Source organism: Phoca vitulina, unplaced genomic scaffold (genome assembly GCF_004348235.1).
Source record: "Phoca vitulina isolate PV1807 unplaced genomic scaffold, GSC_HSeal_1.0 scaffold10, whole genome shotgun sequence".
NCBI lineage: Eukaryota > Metazoa > Chordata > Mammalia > Carnivora > Phocidae > Phoca > Phoca vitulina.
The window spans coordinates 22,591,299-22,613,613 of record NW_022589713.1 but is presented as its reverse complement, the minus strand read 5'-3'; the positions used below and the strand labels follow the sequence as shown (position 1 = coordinate 22,613,613).

General features: G+C 50.6%; 1 protein-coding gene across 1 annotated transcript in view; it reads right to left on the bottom strand.

Moving 5' to 3' along the window:
• The window catches only part of RAB6B (RAB6B, member RAS oncogene family), a 62,261-nt gene that overhangs the window by 26,068 nt on the left and 13,878 nt on the right, over positions 1-22,315 (bottom strand). Inside the window, exon 2 of the mRNA XM_032408670.1 lies at positions 8,252-8,310. Coding sequence (XP_032264561.1) covers positions 8,252-8,310 — 59 coding nt within the window. The remainder of the gene's footprint in view (positions 1-8,251; positions 8,311-22,315) is intronic.

The window sequence follows — 22,315 nt, the reverse complement described above, 5'->3', positions numbered from 1 at the left end:
GATCCTCCCCTCCCCTCCTCAGCTGTGCTGCCTGCTGCCCTTCCCAGGAGGCTGGGCTGCACTCTGCACTCCACTACTTATTCCTTTAATATCATGCTTCCAAACTGCCCTGCGTATGAAAAACGGCAGGCATTTCATTTTATACAAAATATGAGAAATCTTAACAAACACAGATTTCCCAGCCATGTCTCCATCCACCTTCTTCTGAAGGTGGTGTTACACAGTGTCAATGGGGGCTCAGACACGGCGCAGAACGATGGTCCATTACACGCCTCCCTCTGCACAAGAGAGCCATCGGCCCAGTGGATCCCCAAGAAAAGAGATGTTTCCTGAGGCACTTGTTGAAATCTTTTTTGCTATGTGCATTTATTGTGAAATGTAATTTTGCATCCACGTTCTGACAGTAATAAAGTCTGCAGTGGAAGTCTGCATGGTGATTTGCATAAATTGACTCAAGACTCTTCTCAGGAAGAGAAATCATGAAAAGGAGTGCATGTGTCTTTCTAGCCTTGGCCAGGCCTTGGCCCATGGCTGGGGAAGCATTCGTAAGTGGCAGAAAGCAGCTGGGCAGGACAAGCCCTTGACAATGAAGCTGTCAGATGAGAGTATAGGGTAGTCATGCAAATTAGCAATGCAAATGAGGCTGGCAAAACTTAAGGCTTCAGATTGGCAAGTGGGCACTGTGGGGGAAGAAGGCAGCAGCCTCTGGAAAACATGCTGGGCAGGGTCTGTCCTCCCCAGCAGCTCAGCACTGTGCTCCGGGGGAGGGGAGGCTGACTCAGGAGGCCACAGCATAGGTACCTGGCTTCTTTCAGCCACTTCAGCCTCAAAGTCTGCACAGTCCTGGGGCCACTTTCCTCCCAGTGGAGAGTGGCCTGTGCCCATCACCACCCAATTTAAGTATTTATACCAATTGCTCTTTTTTATCTCTGGGGGTCTGAAAGGTCAACCAAACAGTATGTACCTTCTGACTTGAAATAAGGGGTTAAATTTCAGCAAAATCAGTCAATCCCTTCAAAAGCCACGCAGATGCAGACACCTGGGGATGTGTGGCCTGACACTCCCTCGGAGGCTTCCCAGAGGGCCATGAAAGTCTCCAAGCACAAAAGCCCTCTCCTTAACAGGGACAGAGATGCTCCAAGTGGTGGACTTTTGAGGGTGTCTAAGAGCCATCTAAGGGTAACCTACCCAGTGAACAGGACAGACCACTGATATCTGGGGCATAGAACTGCATCATGAGTCCCTTTCACTTACAGAACGTAGCAGGTGCTGCTGGTGGACTCACCCAACACCCACTGGCCATCTCTTACTCCCTTGCTTGCCTACAGACGGTCAAAGTGACCTTCTGCTTTCCCAGCCTCTCCAGAGGCTAAGGGTGATGGGGTGACCCAATTCTGGCCAATAAGACATGGGCTGTAGTCTGCTGGGGGTGGGGGGAGGGCATTCCAGGGAAGCTCTTGCTTTCTTTTTCTGCCCTGAATGCAGAGGTGATGTCTGGGGCAGTAACAGCCAGCCTGCACGCACATGGGAACCGACACAGCGGAAGGAGGAACAGAGTGAGCGCAAGAGCCCAGGGCCTGACAGCAGGATTGTGCGGCTGTGCCGCCTCATTCCCGCCGTGACTGCTTGCACCTGGGAAACCTCAACCCCTCTTCTCAAGCCACCACTAGGCAGCCTTCTGTGCTAGAGGGTGACCCCATTCCTAACTTGTATATGCTCAACAAAAGAGAGGCGGGAAGGGCAGAGGACAGGAGCAGGGGAAATACAAGATGTCAGAGCAAGGGCGGGTGTGCCCTCAGTCCAGAACCAGTCACTTCCAGAAGGAGCACGGGGGAGGGGGGGACTGGTGGTACCCCAGGGGGTCTTCTGAGGGCAGGGTCATCTTGCCAAGCTGCCTGGCATTCAGGGGCATTTACTCCACTCTATGAGCACAATAAAATCGTCCTGTCGCTAGAGTTAAGTGAGGACCGGGGTCCGAGTTCCGAGCACAGCAGCTTCTGGCGGAGCTGCCAAGCACTGCGCGGGTGTAAGCGCAGGCGTGGTGGGGAGGCCCGTGGTTGCCCGGCCGACACTCTGTTAGCGAGTTCTTGTTCACGCCGGCTCGTCACCATCAACCCAGCTGGTGCGAGGGCTGGTGCTGGTGTCTGCGACTTTTTGTTCTGTTCTGCTTCCCTACATAGTATATCATAATGCACATCTATGTCAATGGTACTTCTGGCCTATGATTTTCCATCATCCAGACTTTAAGACCGATGTGAGCTATGGTCGAAATACAAATTAACCACATTCTTACTGCCAAAGTTTGAGGCAACTGGTCGAGGTGATACAGGGGTTAAATCCTATCCAAATAACTTCCAGGTTAAAAGAGAATGCAATACTAAGAAAGTAGGATGCTGGTCCAGGCTCTCTGAGCTAAGTGATAGACCCGGGATCTGACCCCAAGCCTCCTCTGCATGCAGCATCATTTTGAAGGAGAAAGAGCGAGCTGAGGTAAAAGGGAATGTGTGACCCCACTCTGACCACCTCTACCAGGGGCAGAAAATCCTATCCCTGTCTCCCCCAGGTGCTGGGCGGTTACCTGAACACTACATGCAGACGCGCGGCATCTTAGATTCTGTGCAGAGAGGCCCCTCCATCTGGTCCTCCACCTCCCTTCTACACTCCAACCCACAAGACTCATCAGTTTTTAGAGCTTCGGGAATCCAGCTTCTGCGCAACCACTCGAGGGTCCGCCCCACGTAACAGTCATTTTCAAACACCTTTGCTTGGCTGTTCCATCATTCCTTCCCACTCGACTCTTCGTTTCTCTTTGTGCTGATGGCACTGATGGTCTTCCAGGGTGTCTGGACAGAAACCCAGGGTCCACTCCAGCCCCTCCCTCTTCTGCATCCCACAGCCCCTCTCTGTTCACTCATCCCTTCTACTGCCCTGTAGTGTCTCTGTCCTTGGCCTAGGCCCCTCACTCACCTCCTACACAGCCCTGCATAACTGCTCAGTCACACTCCTCCCTGCCCTGCCCTGCCCTGCCCCACATAGCTGCATCCAGGTCTGTGTGAGCCCTGCCTGCAACCATCACCCCTGCCCCAGCCCAGCACTCCACATCTGGCTCCTACAAACTCTGAAATCTTTGCTCCCACCAGTGCCCATAGTAGGAACCCCCAATAGCTCTCTGTTTCCTGCCTCATGAGCCCAAGCCTCTCTGAGCTTCCAGGGCCTTCCATAGTCCCAACATCTGGGCCCGTGTATCCACAAGGCAGGGCAGGCTCAGAGTGTAGGGCCCAGGGTACTTTTAGGGGGCCATAAAAATATTTTTTAACTTTTAATTTCTTTTAAAATCAAGAGAAAAATGAACATAATAATAAATAGGTAATAATGAATCTAGTCTGGATTATATGTTCTTTTAACAACAGTTGTAAAATATAATTTTATATATATATATATATATATATATATATATACACATGTTTAATGAAGGAAGGAGCAAAGTACCCATAAAGGCAAAAGTGTGTAAGGCCCATGAACCTCAAAATGCAGCCTGCCAATAATCCAACCAAAGGCCCCACTCTTACCCTCCACAGCAACAGGCAGACCCTTCCCCACCACACACACACATCATTACACTTTGGACTTCCACAAAGGCTCCTCCTTTAGCACATAATCATTCCTCCCTCCAGCAAAGCTACAGTGATATTGTCCCATGCTCCCCTCCCAGAAATTTTCTGTGCCCACTAGAACAGCCACCAATCCCTGCCTTGTCTGAAGCTCCAGATGGTGCTGAGGCCCAGGCCAGAAGGTCTGATCCCCAGTGGCATCAGACTGGGAGGTGCCATAGTGGGTTGAAGAATGTCCCACCCCAAATTCATGTCCACCTGGAATGTCAGAATGTGACCTTATTTGGAAATAGGGTCTTTGTAGATGTAATCAGTTAAGAATCTCAAGACGAAGAATCATCCTGCATTTGGGATAGGCCCCTAAATCTAACGAGTGCTGTCCCTTTAAGAAGAGGAGAGGACACACAGAGGCCCAGAGAGGAGAAGGCCACATGAAGACCGAGGCAGAGACTGGAGCTTCGCAGCCTCACAAGGGGCTGCGACCTGTAGCTGCCGGACACTGTGGGGGAGGCACAAGGAAGGATTTTTCTCCCAGAACCTTCAGAGGGAGTGTGGCTCCGCCACATCCTGGTTCTAGACTTCTGGCTTCCAGAACAGTGAGAAATTAGATTCTGTTGTTTAAAACTACTCAGTTTATGGTCATTTGCTATGGCAGCCGCAGGAAGCAAACCCAGAGCCCAGAGGGGAGAGGAAAGCCTCGGGCAGAGCCGGCAGTGATGGTGCAGATCACTGAGGGGGTGAGGGCTCCTCGGACAACCCCCGGCCTGGGCCGGCACAGCAGACTCAGCTGTGCTGTTCCTTTCCCACAGGCTCCGTGGGATCCCCAGAGGGACCCAGCACAGGCGAAGCCTCCCAGTCCTTCAGAAAGGGTCCTGTGCTCTTGGAGCCGCCGAGTAAGCTCCCGCAGGTCGGGGCCCTCTCCCCACGCAGCCCCTTGGGTCAGCGGTCTCCTAACTTGTGCTGTGGTGGGAGATCTAGGGACAGGCCGCTGGCTCTGGCCTTGGCTAGAAGGTCATCTCCAACACCTCAGAGATTTAAAAAATGCTACTGCCTGAGATGGCCTGTGGGTCTGCGGGTCATCTCCCCCGCAGGTGGTGCTAATATACAGCCAAAACAGAGAGCCCCTGAGGGACCCATGAGAAACCCCGGAAGACTGCTGCTTCCAAATCCTGGCCTCTGCTCCCAGTGGCCCCCCGCAGGGGCATGAAACCTCCCGTCATGGCGCTAGTGCAGGTTTCCAACGGATGGCCCAAGGACCAGGCCTGCAGGTGTGTTTCATCGGGGCTACACAGGGGGTCAAGTCTTACCACAGTGCGGGTACCAGAAGTTGTCTTCTACGACAACTTTTGAAAGCAGTTTTTTAGTTGGGGTTTTATACAAGAGAATTATTGCAGACGTTCATCTCACCAGGCTGTAAGTCTTGATCTTTGGCTTCTTCAGGTGAATGGCTTTAGATGGGGCGATGGGAGGGGTGGTGAGAGGCTGGTTAGCAAATGTGTCAAGAGGAGAACAAGGGGCATGTGTGTTGGAGCAGGGGCCGTGCCAGGCAGGAGGTGGCAGGGGGCCTGATCTCCTGAGGCCTGCCGGCTGACAAGGTGGCAACCCCCGGGGCCTGCCAGGCAGACAGGACCCCTCCGAGGGGTGGAACAAAGAAACCCAGCTCTGCATGCTCCTGGTCCTCACAAGTCCTCATGCCAGCCCCTCAGGGCCTCAGGCTTATCCAGCCCCAGACTGAGGGAGGGCTCACACACTGCCACCCAGCATGCGGTTGAACCGCCCCTGCCCTCCATGCCCCAGCTGAGGGCCTCCCACTGTCCCTCCAGACACAGAGAAGGCACTTGACAAACATCTGCTGTCAGAATGAGTGAATGAGGAACACGGAGATCAGAGCCAGAAGCATACAAAAGGATGGGAGAGAAGGAGGGATGATTCTGTCCTGGGAACTGAGTGTCTCAGTAATGGGGAGGTGGGGGGCTCTGCTGGCTGATGAAGAGGATGTTTGAGGGGGTTGGTGGGGAGTGGCCAGGAACATTCCCCAGAGCCCTTGGGGATCTTGTCTACTTCCCAAATGTCTCTGCCACCATCTTCAGAAAAACAAAATAAACAATACCATTTCCCCCTCTCTTTCTCCAGAGAGTTCATTAAAATGGACTGTGTATGCACAGATTTGTATCCCTGGCCTCCCAGCCTAATTACCACTTTAAAGAGCATTGGGAAAGAAATTCTATCTGCTGCAATAACAAAGTCAAAAAAGCCCCGAGTGGGGAAGGTCCTGCTCCCCTTTAGGCTTTCTCTCCTTCTCACCAAGACATCTGGCCCCTGTGGCCTCTCGGCCTGGTGGGGTCTGCAAACCACGGCAGAGAGTGCCTCTCCAAGCCACTTCGGTACCAGCAGGCGCTTGACACCAGCCATGGCCAGGCCCTACGCTGGGCCTACGAATGCAGTGGCAGATCTGAGCGGTCCTGGCCTCAGCCAAATGCAGAGCCCGTCCAAGGGGCCAGAGCACACAGGAGTTCTTGTGGAACTGCGACACTAACCGAGACCTGAGGACAACGTGCTAGGGCAGAGGGCGCCGTAGTAGAGAGAAGAGGGAGGGCCCCACCTGCAGAGCAAACAAGTGCTCTGAGTCTTGATGAGTCAGAAGAATGTTTACAGCAGAGAAGTGGAGAGGGAAGGTCATTCCAGCTGAGGTGACACTATGAGCCAAAGTGCGGAGGTGTGACTGTCGCCCGTGTGGGGAGCAGCGAGTAGAGACCTGCAGGACCACAGGATGCAGGCAAGCAGTAGGCAATAGGAGAGGACAATGGAGATGGAGGTAGGAGGAGATTCTAAGAAACTCAAAGGACATGGGGAGGAGTTGAGGCCTTGATCCAAGCCCGTGAGAATCACTGGTCACTGCAAAGGCCCTGGGGCCATATCTGCTGCTACCTACAACCAAGAACAGTAGCCAGCCAAGAGTCCCATTGTTTCCAATGGGACACCTATGAGAGGCATTATAAATAACTTAGTATTTTAAAAAAAATCAAATAATCAAAATAATATCTGCAAGGTCATTCATATACAAACACGCACACACACAAATAAAATGCATACCCAGTTAGACTTCAGACCTGAAGTCTGTTAGAACTGCAATCTCAAAGGAAGACTGATGTGGCAGAACTCCCTTATGGGGAGGCCTCGGGCCTGGCCTGGAGAGAACACAATGAAGACAGTGTGGCCAAGACACATTCTAAAGCCAGGGCCCAGGGTTGTGCAGAGAACTCAGGGCCCCCGCCCAGAGCGGCATGTTCTTACACCCTCAGCCAACTCCTCCCAAGGCCATTAGTTATCTGGTATTTCAGACACAGCAGAGGAAAAGCAGGGAATTAGAGGAGGCAGAGAGAGTGTATTTGAGGCAAAGACGAGGACTGGTCCTGAGGGAGACAGACAGACTAAAGAGCAGACACAGGACTGTAATCTGCACTGAGCTGGGCTCCACATCCTCTGTAAGTCCACGGAAGAGAGGGACCTCTTTGCACAGCAGTCCCCAGTTTGTGCTATAAATACGTGTCCTCTGAGGACTCAGGAACAAAAGGATTCATGATCAAACGCATCTGGGAGATCCTGCACACTATATCCCTCAATCAGCAAATCAAAACCATGTTTCGATGTAGTAAAAGCCTTGAGAAGTCCTGCAGTAAAAAAGTCGACTGGTTCTGTTTACCAGTGTTCCCTAAATCTGTATAAGCACTGAACCTTCGTCCCTACCTTTTCTTCTCGAGTAACACCAGCTAACATCTCTTAGAACTAGTATCTTACAGAACTCACTGGCTTAGAAAAATGATTATTTGTCTCTGTTAAGGAAGAAAATATCTTTTTTTCCTTAAAAATAGTTGAAATGATGCAGTTTGGTGCCTTTCACAAAAAGCCATAGCTGCAGGGGAAATTCACTTCATCTGCACAACCCTCCTAACTCAGCAGTAAGGCCAGGAGAGTGCAATGTTACGAACTCCCAGGAGCTCAGGCTTTGGGCCTCCGGGAGCCACCTCTGGGCCACTGGTTGGCCCCAGACCTCTCTCGAGAGCCAGGAGCCACAGAGGTCCCTCTGTTCAGCCTCCTGCCCTCGAACAGCAGTGCAAGCCCATCACAACCAGCCTCTCTGGGAAGGAAGTGCCTCAGCAACCGTGCGTGCTCACACACATGCACGCACTTGTGTGTAGAAGTCCAGCAAACACAACCATGCTTGAGGAGCAAGTTCTCTTACTGCTCTAATTTTCATCTCCCTCTTTTTACATCTTGCCTATCCATTCTCCTCTACATGACGACACTCCAAGGAACCAAACACTGTGATGGTTTAGACCTGCCCACGGGGAGCAAGAGAACAGAGACTGAAACGTGTCCTCTCTGTTTTTAGAATTTTCCTCTTGAAAGTGTTTCCTTTACCAGGGTTTGGATTTTCAAAAGGGCTCTGGGTCTTTACTGGGCTGGGGCCAGCGCACGGAGGGGAAGCTTTTCCGAGGCAAAAATAGACGCCGAGGGGCCCCAGCACCATCGCGCTCTCGTCCAGCATGAGCAAGCCCTGGGGAGAGGCCGGCATGGTCTCTAGGCGGCCGTCTTGGCTGCAGACACGGTGGGGGAGGCAGGGGCACCCAGGACCTCACCTGGTATGTGTTGTCGAAGCTGTCGTACATGAACCGCGTGATCAGAGACGTCTTCCCGACTGCAAAACAAGAAGAAGAGGGGGGTTCAGCTGGGGCAGGTACACTAGACTCCTCTAAATACGTATCATGTGAAGCAAACAGATAAGGAAACAAAAAGGCCTAGAGGAAAGGATGAAAAGCAGAAATGGAAGCAGAAGGCCGACCCCCGGACAGGTACCCCAAGGTGAGGTGGCCAAGTCTCCACGGGTGGGCTGTAGGGGAGTTCTTGCCAGCACCAAGCAGGAGGACCCCCCGGCCCCAAGAATTCTCACCACCCACACCCAGGTCTTCCTTGAACCCCAAGAGCCGGAGTGAGGCAAGAACCATATATGAAGAATCAGAGCAAGTTGGCGTAAGACAAGATGCTGCTCTCGCTTGGGCCCATGTTCACCTGGAAATACGTCCTTGCCATTGGCCACAGGCTGCGATGGAGGCATGCTCTTTTTTTCCCCATTCACTCAGCCTGGGAACTAGTAAGGAGGGTGGTTTTCCAAGGAACCATGGGGGCAGTGGAAGTAAATGGGCTATCACCTAGTGTCTCTCAAGGGCAGGACTATTTTTTGCAGCGTGTACCTGATGGTCTAGCTCCTCACAGGATGTTTAACATCCTTGGACCTTGCCAGGTAAACACTGGCACGATCCCTAGGCACTATGTCAACCCAGGACTCCCCTCCCACATTTGCAAATGCCCTCGAAGGGACAGTAATACCCCCAAACAAGAACCACTGGCATGGCTGAGAGAAACCAGGTAGGCTCTTGGGAATTCCACAAATGCTGCTAATTTCCCAAACTGCGGGGCTTGGCTGCTGACCTAACCCTGTGCAGGTCCCCTGGGGCCTGGCATTGGCGGAAATGCCTACCGCAGCATTTCTTATTATCTGGGAGGGGAGGAAGGGTGACAAAGGAACATCTGCTGGGTCAGGCCCAGCAGGGACTGCTTCTCTACACTGTCCCATCAAGTCTCTGCCATGGGCCTGGGAGGCTCGGAGGGGAGACTAGCCCAACTGGGCTTGGTTCAGAGCCCCTCCTGCTCTGGGCTGCAGGAGACAGACAACCCTGGCAGGGAAAGCAAGAGTCAGCACCTGAAGGTTCTTCATCCTGCCTCTCCCTGATTTTTGGGTGGGATGTCCACAGGCTGGGTCTGGTGGGGTGGCTGGTCACCGCCTAGATGAAGCAGGGCAACCCAAGTTGGCTCCTCTGGGAAGGGTCCTTTGCCAATTTTGAAGCCTTAGTAGTACACCATATAAGAGACAAGCAACCATCTTCCAACAGCCAACATTTCTAAGGGAAAGGCAATTGTCTTCTAGCCAGAAGGCACAGCTGACAGACTGGGGCAAATTTAGATGGCCCCATCTTTGACCCAGAAGTGATTAACTGGATTCAAATCCTAGCTGGGGTGCTGTTTAGCTGTGTCATTTTGAGGTGGCCATCGCTCCTCTGGACCTCAGCTCCTCATTTTAAAATGGGTACAATAACATCAAAGATTTCAAAGAGCAGTGGTAAGAATTAAGTAAGAGTGCCAGGCACATAGGAAATGCTCAAAAGTGGAAGGAGATAGCAGGTAACTGAGATATTGAGACAATTTCCAGAATATCAGATTAAAAAAAAATACTACCACGACCACTGGCTTGACCTTGCCCATCATATGTCTCTTCATTTGGCTGTTTCTGACTTGTATCCTTTATAATCAAACTATAATCATAAATAGAACACTTTCCAGAGTTTCTGTGAGTTGTTCTGGTAAATTACGGAAACTGAGGAGGGTCACGAGAACCTCTGAATTTGGGGCCAGTGGTCAGAAGTGTGGTGTCCTTGGGCAGCCCACTTGTGGCTGGCATCTGAAGCCGGGGGCAGTCTCACCGGGGCCATGCCCTTCAACGGGGGGGGTCTGATGCCAGCTCTGGGGGGTAGTGCTGGGTCATATACCAGCTGGTGTCACAAGGCCACATTTCTATTTCAAACATCTCTGGGGTGAGCAGTGACATACCCATGATCTCTTCTAATCTAACTTGGAAACCAAAAGGTATTAATCGGTTAAGTGCTTTCCAATTGCTTTAAATCTCCCCTTAACTTTCACATGAAGGTGAGAAATGGAGGTTTCCCACACAGAAAGGCCTGGCTGCAAAGTGCTAAGGGGACCACAAAGTAAAACCTGGAGCCAGCAAGAGGCAGACAAAATCAAAGAGAACACAGCAACCTCCTTTTCTAAGAGAGAGTGGAAAGTTACCACCTACTCAGGAAGACGGGGGTCGCAGGGCCCACTAGTAATTTCCCCAGGTGGTGACACACCGCATCTCGTCTTGGAGGGGAGAGGGGCGAGCATCAGGGAACAGGACGGGGAGCAGGAAGGATGACACCAGTTCTCCTCCTGCACTGGGTTTTCCCTGGGGTAGCCGAGCAGGCAGGGAGGAGAGACCGTGGAATCACGGAAAGTAACCAGAGGAAAAGGAGGTCCGTGGAGTGACTGAGAACTTAGAAATACCCACAAGGGCTGAGAAATCCCCACCAGGGGGCGCCTGGGTGGCTCAGTCATTAGGCATCTGCCTTCAGCTGGGGCCATGATCCCTGGGTCCCGGGATCGAGCCCCGCGTCGGGCTCCCTGCTGAGCGGGGAGCCTCCTTCTCCCTCTCCCACTCCCCCTGCTGTGTTCCTTCTCTCGCTGTCTCTCTCTCTCAAATAAATAAATCTTTAAAAAAAAAAAAATCCCCACCAGGGTGACAAGGCCAAGTCACTCCATCTCGAGACAACAGCCACTGGCAGTGGGTGAGTGCTGGCTCACAGGGTGACTGCCAGGTGGAAGAAGAAGGTCCCGAGACAAGCTGTTCACTGGGGCTGTGCAGGAGGAACTTTCAAGTGTGGAGTCCCGCCAGGATTTCCTGCGCGTTCCCAAAATAACCATGGTGGGCAGCACACGCCTCCTGTATTTGCAGAGCGTGTTCCAGGCACGTGCCAGGGGTGCCAGGCACAGATTTACCTGACAGCAGTGAGCAGAATACACGAGACCCCTCCCTACCGGAAGCTTGCGGGAATTCTGCGCTTGCAGCAACCCCACGCTAAGTCCTTAACGTAGTTTAGGCCTCAACTCTGAAGCAGGTGCTCCCACCATCCTCATTTTCACACACACGGAAATGAGTTGACAGCTATTTGCCCAGGGCCAGACTGAGTGGGGCCAGGCTGGGGTGACCTCACCAGGGCACAAGCTCCTCTCCCTGACCCTCCTCAGCATCTTGGGGCCAAACTGGGTCTCAGGATTCTTCCAGGTCCCTGCTACCACCACTACGGATGTCATAGGATTCCGGAAACGGCCCCACCACGCCAAGGCTCCTTTTCCTTGGGACCAGACAGAGATGGGGGGGCTTTTCCCCAGTGGGGCCATGCTTGACCCAATCTGGAAGGTCAGAAACTGGGAAGTGAGAGGCACAAGGGGGGCTCTACATGTGAGGGTGAGCGGGCTTGAACACCTGGGGCCCGGCACCCTACCTGAGGCCTGGACTGAATGATGGGTTCATTACTGACTTGCTGCAAAAGGGAGTAATTTCTTACTGTTCCCCCAGGCCCGTCTTTCTCATTTCTCAGAGCAGAAGCCCACCCTCTTGCCTGCCTCCGAGCTTCCCTGAGACCACCCCTACTCCATCCACAGCTGCCGGGATAATGTGGCTCAGACCCTCCACAACTGCCCTGGGTGGAAGGTTTGGGAACCCGCAAACGGCGAGCTTGCCCCACCTCCTCGGCGTCCTATTCTCTCAGTCTCGGCGTGAAGGGGTGGCAGGACCGCGGCAGCCGTCACCTGACTGGGCACTACCACTGCGCCAAAGGCGGGGGAGGCCCGGGAGGGGCGGCGGCATCCATCGTGCATTCGACCGGCCCCTGCCGCCTCTGGGAGCCGTCCTCCCCTCGCAGCTCTGTTCTCAAGGTCACCCTGTCCCGCATGCCTTCTAACAGCTGCTCCCGGACACCGCTGCAGCAACGCAGAGCTGTTCCTGAGGACAAAGATTCGGCTCCACTGGCAGGATTATATTCAATAAGCAGGCATATCGTTACTGAGCTCTTCTCTCTGCTCATGGCTCAGCAGTATCTTCTGGTAGTTTAGTCCCACATGATTAAGCAGGGAGATGCATTTTTCCTCTTTCAACCAAATGAGGGTGAGAAAAATTCATTACTGAGCATTTGCCAGGAGTCTTTACAAAGAAGGAGACCGACTCTCTTCCTGGGCTTCTACTCAGTGCCAGACAAGAAATGTGGTGCTTAACTTAGGTTCCCTCATTGAATCCTCATCACGATCCAATGAGTTAGTTATTGCCAGCAAGGTCACAGAGCTGGTAAGCATTGGAGCTGGCGTATAAATCCAGATCTGCCACCATCGTCCACGCCCCAGGCACAACATTGTGCTGGTTTATGGAAAGGCCTGACCGGCAGCAAAGCAGGAAATCACAAAAAGCAGGGGCCCAGGTGGCGGGGCAGTCGGGAAGGCCACAAGGAGGAGGCAGGGCAGTCGCCAAGCTGTGGGAGGGTGAGGGAGAATGGGGCTTCCAGATGGAGGGAACAGTGTGAGGAAAGGCACAGAGGCAGAGACACAAAGCTCGTGACAAGGGACAGGAGACGACAGGCCAGGGGGAGCAGAAATGTGTCCAGGAGCCATGGGGGACACACTGGGAGGTCTCCACATCTGAGTTCTGTCTCAGGGAAAATGGAACCCAACCAGTGTGTGAGGAGAAGCGTACGTGACAAACACTGTTCAAGGAAGCTCCTTGTGGCTGGTGGGTTGATTTAAACCAAAATCCACCTCTGGGGCTGGCTGTGGAGGGAAGGAAGGGAGGAAGGAAGGAAGGCAGAGAGAGGCAAGGCCAGCAGGGCAGGGGACACACCAAGGAGCATGAATTCTCTCCCAAGGGTGGCGGCAGCTTCTGAAGGGTCTTAAGTAGAGAGGTGGTGGGAACAGGTGTGGCCGTTCATAACTTCCATGATGGCCCACCAAATATTCCCCATCCCCATGTTTTTTTACAATGTGCCACTGATACTCTGTCTGGGGGGGGGGGGGAACTGGGTGGGCCTGTGACTGTGGCAGAAATGGCACTGTGACTCTCAAGACTGGCTGAGGAAAGGCAGCACAGCCTCTGTCTGGAAGCTGGCCCTTCAGCCCAGCCGCCATGCTGTGAGGAAGCCCAAGGCAGCCTATGTGAGGGAGGACCACACGGAGACACCCGCCTGGCAAGAAATGGAGGCCCCCACCAGCAGCAGACCTGTGGGTGAGGGAGCCTTCCAATGATTCCAGGCCCTAGCCCTGGAGCCATCAGCTGATGCCCAGTGAAACAGAAACATACCTTCCCTGCCAGGATCTGTCCAAACCATACAGATTCCTGAGCAAAGTGAATATTCACATTGTCTTATGCCACTAAGTTTTGGGGTGTTTGTGATAGAGCATTACTTAATCAGAGCACCAGATCTGTGCTTTAGGAGGAAAACTTACAGCACTTCAGGCAGAATGGCTTACAGGGGCCAGATTGGGGGCAGCAGTCCAGCGAGAGACAGCAGATCTCAGTGAAAGCAGAGGCAGTGGGGCTGGGGAGAAACAGAGCTAGGGAGAGCAGGACTTAGTGACTGGTCAGATGCGGAGGAGAGCCCAGGACACCTCCCTGTCACCTGGCTTTGTGACTAGCAGATGATGGAGCCATTCCTTAAGCCTAAGTAAAACTGGATGAGGAGCAAACCCCAAATAAGTAAAATCACCTGGATTCAGGTCACCCATAAAAGTTTTTTGTTTTTTTTTTTTTAATTGTCAGGCCAAAGCACAAATGCCAGCACTAAATTCAGAAAGAAAACCTTTAAAAAATTATTAGCAATCGTTTTTCAGTCTCATGAGCTGAGAATCTAAGCTTATTTTTCACTATTGTCATTATCATAAAAGTTATTTTCTTATCCGACTGTGAGCTGCTGACCCAGGGGTTTTGCAAACCTGTCCAGATGAGCTCAGTCCCACACACCCTGGAAATTCTACCAGTGCAATGTGTATTGAATGCCAGCCCTTCACAATCAGCTACCAGCACCCACCTGGACCTCACTCCACCAGCCTCCCATAGGCTCCGGTCCCCATCTCAGGGCGGGTCCCAGATAAGCAGATTTTTGTACGTTTGGGTGGCTTCTAGGTAGCTGCAGAGGCCTCTCTACCCACTCAACAAACACCCACTGGGGGCTTACTCTGTGCCAGGCCCATGCTGGGCACAGAATTCCCAGCGAGAAAGCAGGTGCATCTCTGCTCTCCCCTGCAGCCCTGCTCCAGTGAGGAGCTATTCAGGTGCAGATTCCTAAAGTGCCAAGCAACTTGGGACGGACTGTTGAGAGCCAACCAGAAGACAAGGCCACTAGGTTGGAGAACTGCAGTGGTCTCCTGAAGGAGGTGGCCATTTGGGCTGGCTCTTAACTGGTGGGGACGGGGCATCAGGTGGAACGGTGTCCCCAGGGGAGGGACTGGATGGAGCTGGTGATGTAAGGCTGAGGTATCCTCTGCATACAGCTGTCACCCACACTTCCGCATGGCTGCCACGTGAAGCCAAACCCTCCCAGGACCTTGGGGTCAGTGGCTATGAGGGCTCCGGGCTCGGCTTGTGTCCAGGCCACAGGCTGACAGCTGAGTGGGCCCTGACCCCCCAGACTCTTGCTCTAACACTGTCTCCCTCCATGAAGGACCCCTCTCCACCCTGTCATCTCCATAGCAGGTGTGGGTGTGGTGTGGTGGAGAGATTGCTGAGAAGGCCAGAAATGGGGCAGAACATGAGGGAGAGCACAAGAAATTAGCTGGAGACTTTGTGGAAGGTCTGGCAAGACCTGGCAGAGCATGAACCGCCCACAGGGTAGCCTAGCCCTCTTGCTGAGTTAAGCCAGAACCTCGGCCCATAATCTGTTCTAGGCCACACATTCACATTTACCACCCACACTAGCTATGGGATGCTGCTGGACAGTGGGGTTCCATCTGGTTTTCCTTGGGGCCACAGAGCTAGGCCCAGAGTGGGAGGCAGGAAAGACCTGGAAGAGCCCCCTGCCATTTCTAGGCCACCCTGGCAGCCTGCCCACCTCTTTGATACCTGTGTTTTTAGGAGAGCAGTCCACATGCCAGGGAAATGGTCTCTGCATCCTTGGCCCACAGCCAGGCCCAGGTCAGAGAATGTCCGTAGCTGTCAGAAGGCAGCCCTCAGGACTGAAAAGGCAAATCTGCTTCACCACGGCTGAGGCCAATAACCTGTTCCTAGGTTGGGCCCAGGTGACTCAGGTATTCCATCAGCTCAGTTTCCAAACCACAAGTGGGAAAAGCTGTATGAGTGCTGGGGAGGGCCTGCCAGCTGAAGGGCTCAGTCCTTGCCCCGCAGCTAAGAAGGAAGCCAGGCCATCCTGGGCCAGTGTCCCTACTCTGCAGGGGTGTGGGGAGAGGACTGCACTGTTCCCCTGCACCCCCATGCCCACAAACTCCCCCCTTCTGGCTTGACCATGGGGTGCACAGCCCCTGGGTCCTACACTGATGAGAAGAACCAGTGAGACACCATCTACATCTGTCTGACCCTCGTTTCCTTTTGTGCTGTTTTCACAAAACAGAAAAGCCTGCTTTAACCTTCCTACAAAGTTGACAAGGCTGGAGGGCTAGGGCCCACTCCACACCCACCCTGCCACCCCATGTTCAGAAAGGCAGCTCCAGACCAGGGCTTTGCCAGCCTACCTGAGCCCTGAGGGGCCAGCTGGCTCACTGTAGGCTAAATGAGGAAATGTGAAAAATCCCATTTCAAACCGTCCCCCAAAAGACTCAGACAGTAATTAAGAAAAATGCAAAGCTCTTCATTGGACACTTTAATTAAGTGTGTTAATTCCCTCTGACAGAGGATGCTCAGCCACCTGGGCCTCACTGAGGGGCTCAGGGATGACAGAACAGAGGAGGGAGAAGGGAGTGGAGGAGGGGTGGGCAGGACGGTGGTTGGGGCTGGCTTGGCCGAGGCCCTTTCTCCTCCTCCAGTTGGGAACCTGACCTGTTCCTGCCCCTCTCACTTCCCCACTGTCCTCCACCCATCCCTATCTCCTCTGTGCAAGCCCAGTGATCCTAGGAAAGCCTACTCTGAGTCAGGGGCATGGGGTGTCATCCCCTCCCTTGGCCCCCTACCAACATACATCTCAGCTCTGCCATTCACTAGGCTAAGAGGTCATTATTCCAATGAGGTCGGGCTAGATGGTCTTAAAGGCCTGCTTCTACCTTGGGGCTGGTGACAAATGCTTACCAAGCCTGAAATACAGCTTGAAGAAAGCACCAACATGAGCTCCTCTCCTGCTTGGCCAGAGTCCCTCCGACCCTTGGGCTTTGCCAACCTTCAAACATTTCATCCCCTTCCCACTGCCACCCCCCACTGGTCTGGAGCCCTGAGAGAGAGGGCTGTGGGCCACTGGAGCCAGGGAGGGGGCACTGGCACGGAGGGAGAGGCTGTGCTGTCTGCATGTAACCGCTGTGTACGAGAAGTGCCTGCACTTATCTGATAGCCTGGCTTAACCCCATCCTGCTTTTTTTTTTCCTCCAAAGGGGTTATTGGTTACTTTTGAAAATAAAACTGCTTAAAATAATATCAAGATATAGTAGTTACATATCAATAACAATACTAATAGCCTCCCAATCTTTTTGAATACCCCTCTTATGTTTGAGGAGATCCAAAGCCATCCTCCCCAGCATAAGATCCTTTCTCGTAGCCATGCTACAGGCCATGACTTGGCTCTCCCATCGGACCCTCACACGAGACTCCACCAGAAATGGCCAACATGAATCTCTGGGGGCAGGGAGAGGGGATGCCCTCTGGGTTCTGCACATAGAGGCAGCCCTGATGTGGGTTTCAGCATCAGCTCTTGCCAGTACCCAGCACTGGAACCGTGCCTCCTCCTGGATCAGTCCTGGTGTGACTCAGATTGCTGCTCTAGGCCTGGTTCTCTGACCCTCCCAGAGACTCTGAACTTCCCAATCACGGCTCACATTCATTGTCTGCTCTGCTCGAATCAGCTGGGTAGTAAGAGCTGAACTTCCCAATCACTGCTCACATTCATTGTCTGCTCTGCTCGAATCAGCTGGGTAGTAAGAGCAGATGTCTCTTGCTTGCAATTGAGAATTCTGAGGGGGATATAAGGCAAAAGGCAAGTAAGCTAAAAAGAGAAGGCTGGAGCAAAGAGTTTGTTTACAGGAATATGTCTTATAACATCTTACCCAGCCCCCAAAGTCAGAATAAGAAATTACCTGAGCTCCCCAGCAGGGGAGGGAAGGGAAGGAAAGGGGAGGGAAGGGGAGGGAAGGGAAGGGAAGGAAAATTTCAAAAACCAAAAAAATAAAGACAAACAAAAATCATGACCAACTGTAAGATTCATAGTATTCATGAGATAAACCAAACTAGTTGTTAATACTGAGCTTTTTATAAGAGCTGGACAATAGAAAGTTCTTGAAAAAGTCTGGAGGGCAGAAATCATGTAGCCAGTTAAATTTACATGCTAATATAATCAACTGGATGAACATCACTGATGAAATGCAAAGATGCTACCAGCCCCAACACCACCTGCCCAAGTCACTGTTCACATTCATGAGTCCAAACCAGTGTTTCCTACAAATAAATGATTAAATGAAAAACCAAGGGCCCAGGACTTCAGCTTCTGGTCAAGATGGAATAACAGGGACCAGATTTATCCTCTCACTTGAAACAACCAGCAGACAGACAACATATATGAAAAACAATTTCCAAGACCCTGCAGTGAAGGACAGTAAAACCTGAGAGACACAAAACAAATGACATGAGCCCCACCACTGTCCTCAAATTGATGCTCTGAGGACATATCAGGCCAGAGCACAGGAAAGATGGAGCCAGGTGGACTACCTGAGCTGAGATAGCGCTGAGAGTCCAGAGAAAACAAGGCAGCTAGAGTTCACAGGGCAGAGTGCTGGAGAGAAGGGAGATGCACAGAGAGAAAGAGAATTCCAGAACATCCTCAGTCTTCAGCTGAGGATGGATCAGCAAATGTGTGTAAGGAAACTACTCAAGGTTGGGGAAAGGAGCACCCAAATGGATTAAAAGAAATTGCCTGGCATCTACACAGGCCTGGGAATAGTGCCTGTTCCTACCAGCCAGAGTGAAAAGTCTCATCATTTACAGTACACTGGGCTGTGCCTCAGAAGTGGGCAATAATTAGCCCCACTCTGGTGAGGACCACTCCAGTCCCAGCTAACAAATCTTAGGAATATTTATAGGAATACAAAAACTATCCAATACACACCATGGCAAAACTCACAATGTCTAACACCCAATAATACCAGGCATGCAAAGAACACCTCAATAGTGGGCAATAATTAGTATGACTGAGCACCACTCCAGTCCCAGCTAACAAATCATGAGAATGCTTATAGGAATACAAAAACTATCCAATACATACATATCCAATACATATATTAGCATGGCAAAACTCACTGTCTAACATCCAATAAAAAATTACCAGGCATGCAAAGAACACCTCAATAGTGGGCAATAAGTAGCCTCAGACCGAGCACCACTCCAGTCCCAGCTAACAAATTGTGAGAATGCTTATAGGAATACAAAAACTATCCAATACATATCATGGCAAAACTCACAATGTCTAACATCCAATAAAAAATTACTAGGCATGCAAAGAACCAATAAAATAGATCTCTAATAAGGAAGAAGAAAACCAATTAATCAAAACCAGGCCCAAACTGACACATGTTAGAATCAGCAGATGAAGACACTAAAAAATTTTTATAACTCTATTTCATATGTTCAAAAAGTTAAAGAGAGATGCAGAAGACATTTAAAAAGACACAAATCAAACTTCTAGAGGTATGAGATATAAAAATACACCAGATGGGATTAACAAGAGATTAATCCCAGATTAACTGCAGAAGAATGGATCAATGAATTTGAAGACACAGTGATACTGAAAATGAAACAAAGACAAAAAAGAATAGAAATAAATGACTGGAATCCCAGTGAACTGTGGAATGATGTCAAGTGGACTAATCTATATGTAATTAAAGTCCTCAAAGGACTGATTGTGGGGGAGTAGTGACAGAGAAAAATATTTAAAGAAATAATTACTGAAAATATTTGAAATTTGAGGAAAACTATACACACAGATCCAAAAAGTTCAATGAATCCCAGGCAAAGGAAACATAAAAGAAAACACACCAAGGCACATCATAACCCATTTGCACAGAATTAGTGACAAAGAGAAAATCATAAAGGTAGTGAGAGAACAGACACATTAAGTATATAGAAACAAAAATAAGAAGACAGTAATTTCTCCTCAGAAACAATGCAAGCAGGAAGAAAATGGAGCAGTTATCTGTAAAGTACAGAAAGAGAAAAACCTATTAACCTAAAACATTATAACTTTCAGATATATATATTATCTAACATTTGTCAAAACAAAGATGAAATAAAAATTTTTTCAAACATTCAAACACTGACAGATTTCATCACCTGCAGACCCTCACAATGAGAAATGTTAAAGGAAGTCCTCCAGGAGAAAGTGAAATGACACCAGATGGGAATGTGGATCTACACAAAAGAACGATGAACATGAGGAATGGTTAATATGTGGTTAAATATGTAATATTTGTTTCATATTATTTAAAAATCTTTGAGGCACCTGGCAGGCTCAGTTGGTGGAACGTGCGACTGTTGATCTCAGGATTGTGAAGTTGAGCTCCAGGTTGGGTGTAGAGATTACTTAAAATCTTTAAAAAGAATAAAAATCTTTAAAAGATCATTGACTTTGTAAACAGAAATAACTATATGTTGGATCACAGACCTAAGAGAACATGGAAGAAAAAATTTTCTGTTACCTTGTCAGAAACCACACAAACCAGAAGAAAATGAAGTGACATTTTTGAAGTACTGAAAGAAAAATATTGTCAACACAGAATTCTATACCCAGCAAAAAATCTTTTAAAAATGAAGGTGAGAAAAAGGAATCAAACGTGAAAACAATTTCTGCTAGCAGACCTATAACACAAGAAAGTAAGTTCTTTGGGCAAAGGAGCAGGATACCTGCACACTCATGCTTACATCACACATAGTACATGCACTTAAAATCTGACAGATTTGGATTTGAATCCTGATTCTGCCACTTATTTGCTGTGTGATCTTAGGTTAGTTACTGTCCTCTCTAAGGCTCAGCTTCCTCATATGTACAATGTAGGTTGAAAAGCCTACGCTCACCTCTCATATTATGAATTCTATGAGAACAATGAAAAGTTAACATTCTAGGTGAAAGGCACATGGGAAGTCTTTGTACTATTCTTGCAACTTTTCTAAAGGCCTAAAATTATGTCAAAGTAAAAAGTTAAACAAAGAAAGAAATATGGTGATTTTTAAAAAATTATGCACATACATGCACACATCCATGTCTCTCAGATTCCTAGCACATTCAGGAAATGGCTTGTTCTGATTTATTAAACATTCTGGTCAACATGAAGTTTTCCTAAGAAACAAGAATATAACTGTACTTGGCATCAACTTAGTCTTTTACAGAAAACCAGGACCTAGCTGGGCACCAGGAAGCTGCTGTGAGCCCTTCTAACCATGGCCAGGAGACTGAGCAAGCCTAGACAAATCAACTCAGTGGGCAGAGCCCATGTGAAACCACCACGTGTGCACGTGTGGGGAGATGCATGCAAACACAGACACACACATGCATGCCCAATCCAGCAGGCATCAGAAGCCCTAGTGTGCGTGGGAACTACCTGATCCTCCCGGTGTCTTAGCTGTGAAACTGAGAATCTTGTCAAGAGAATCTGCGGGACTTTCTTGACAACCACGTGAGACCTGGTTGTGTGGAGCTCGTCCCAACTTTCTTGACAACCACGTGAGACCAGCTTGTGTGGAGCTCGTCCCAACCACAACTAGTGCACCTACCGTCTGGACCTTCTCTGCCTCACTAAGTCATCTCAAACACTCCTGTCAGCTTCAAAAAAGGTGCAGAGTCTCCCCTCCAGGTCCCAACAGCAGCACCAGCACCTGCTAGCTTTGAGTACTAGCCACCATCTACTCCCTGCTCAGATCAGGAGCCCCCACTCACAGCATACACAGTTACCCTCTGGCATGGCTTCCGTGGATAGCCAGACCAGGGTGGACAGAATGGCCCGAGGCTCAGGCCAACTGCATTCAGACCCTACACAGGCCAGTCATGTCCACACGCCTGAGTAGCTGCACGGGTGCTGTGAAACATTAATTCATAGTGAGGATATGTATGTTTGAGAGAAGGAGGGAGCACATGCTAAATTCCCACCACCAGCTGATCTTTTGACAAGGCTGGTGTTAATGCAATTTGGTAGTTTATTGAACTGGTAGGAACTCTTGGCCCATCCACAGCACAGAGTTTGGCAAAGTCGTATTCATGCTCATGTTTATCCCTTCTTCCCAAAGCAAATTGCTGGTGTCATTGATGGTAAAAGCCTCACTAACAGGGAGAGAAGAGTGGGGCAATGAGAACGAGCAGGCAGTGCTGAGAGGCATGGCTTATGTTTCCCAGGTTGTCAGCTGAGGTCCAGTCAGAGCGGCCCTGTGACAGTGGACCCGCAGCCCCCATGCATGGCGGCCTGCTATGGTCTGGCCAAGAGAGTAAGCTCGCTCAGGAGATGGAAGGTGGTGTCCGACTGCAGGCTAATGTAGGCAGGGCACCTTCTCAGAGGACCCTAAGCCGACATCCATGAGTGCTGTCTCTGAGGTCTCCATGAGCACAGGGAACTGTTCTTGGCACTCCTCCTGGCCCCAGCTTCTCATCTCCTGTGTACACCCTCACTCAGCCTGCTCACTGCTGCTCACCTTGCTGCTTTGACAAGGGGAACAGGCACATTCCCAGGCCCTGCACCTCTAGAACCAGCTGGAAAGGGAAGAATGGATATGAAGACCTCCCCCTTCAGTCAACAGGAAGAAGCTTTCATGAGGGACTCCAGGTCACCTCCTCAGGGTTCACTTGGGGAGTAGGGATGCCTTCCTGGTGAAGTTA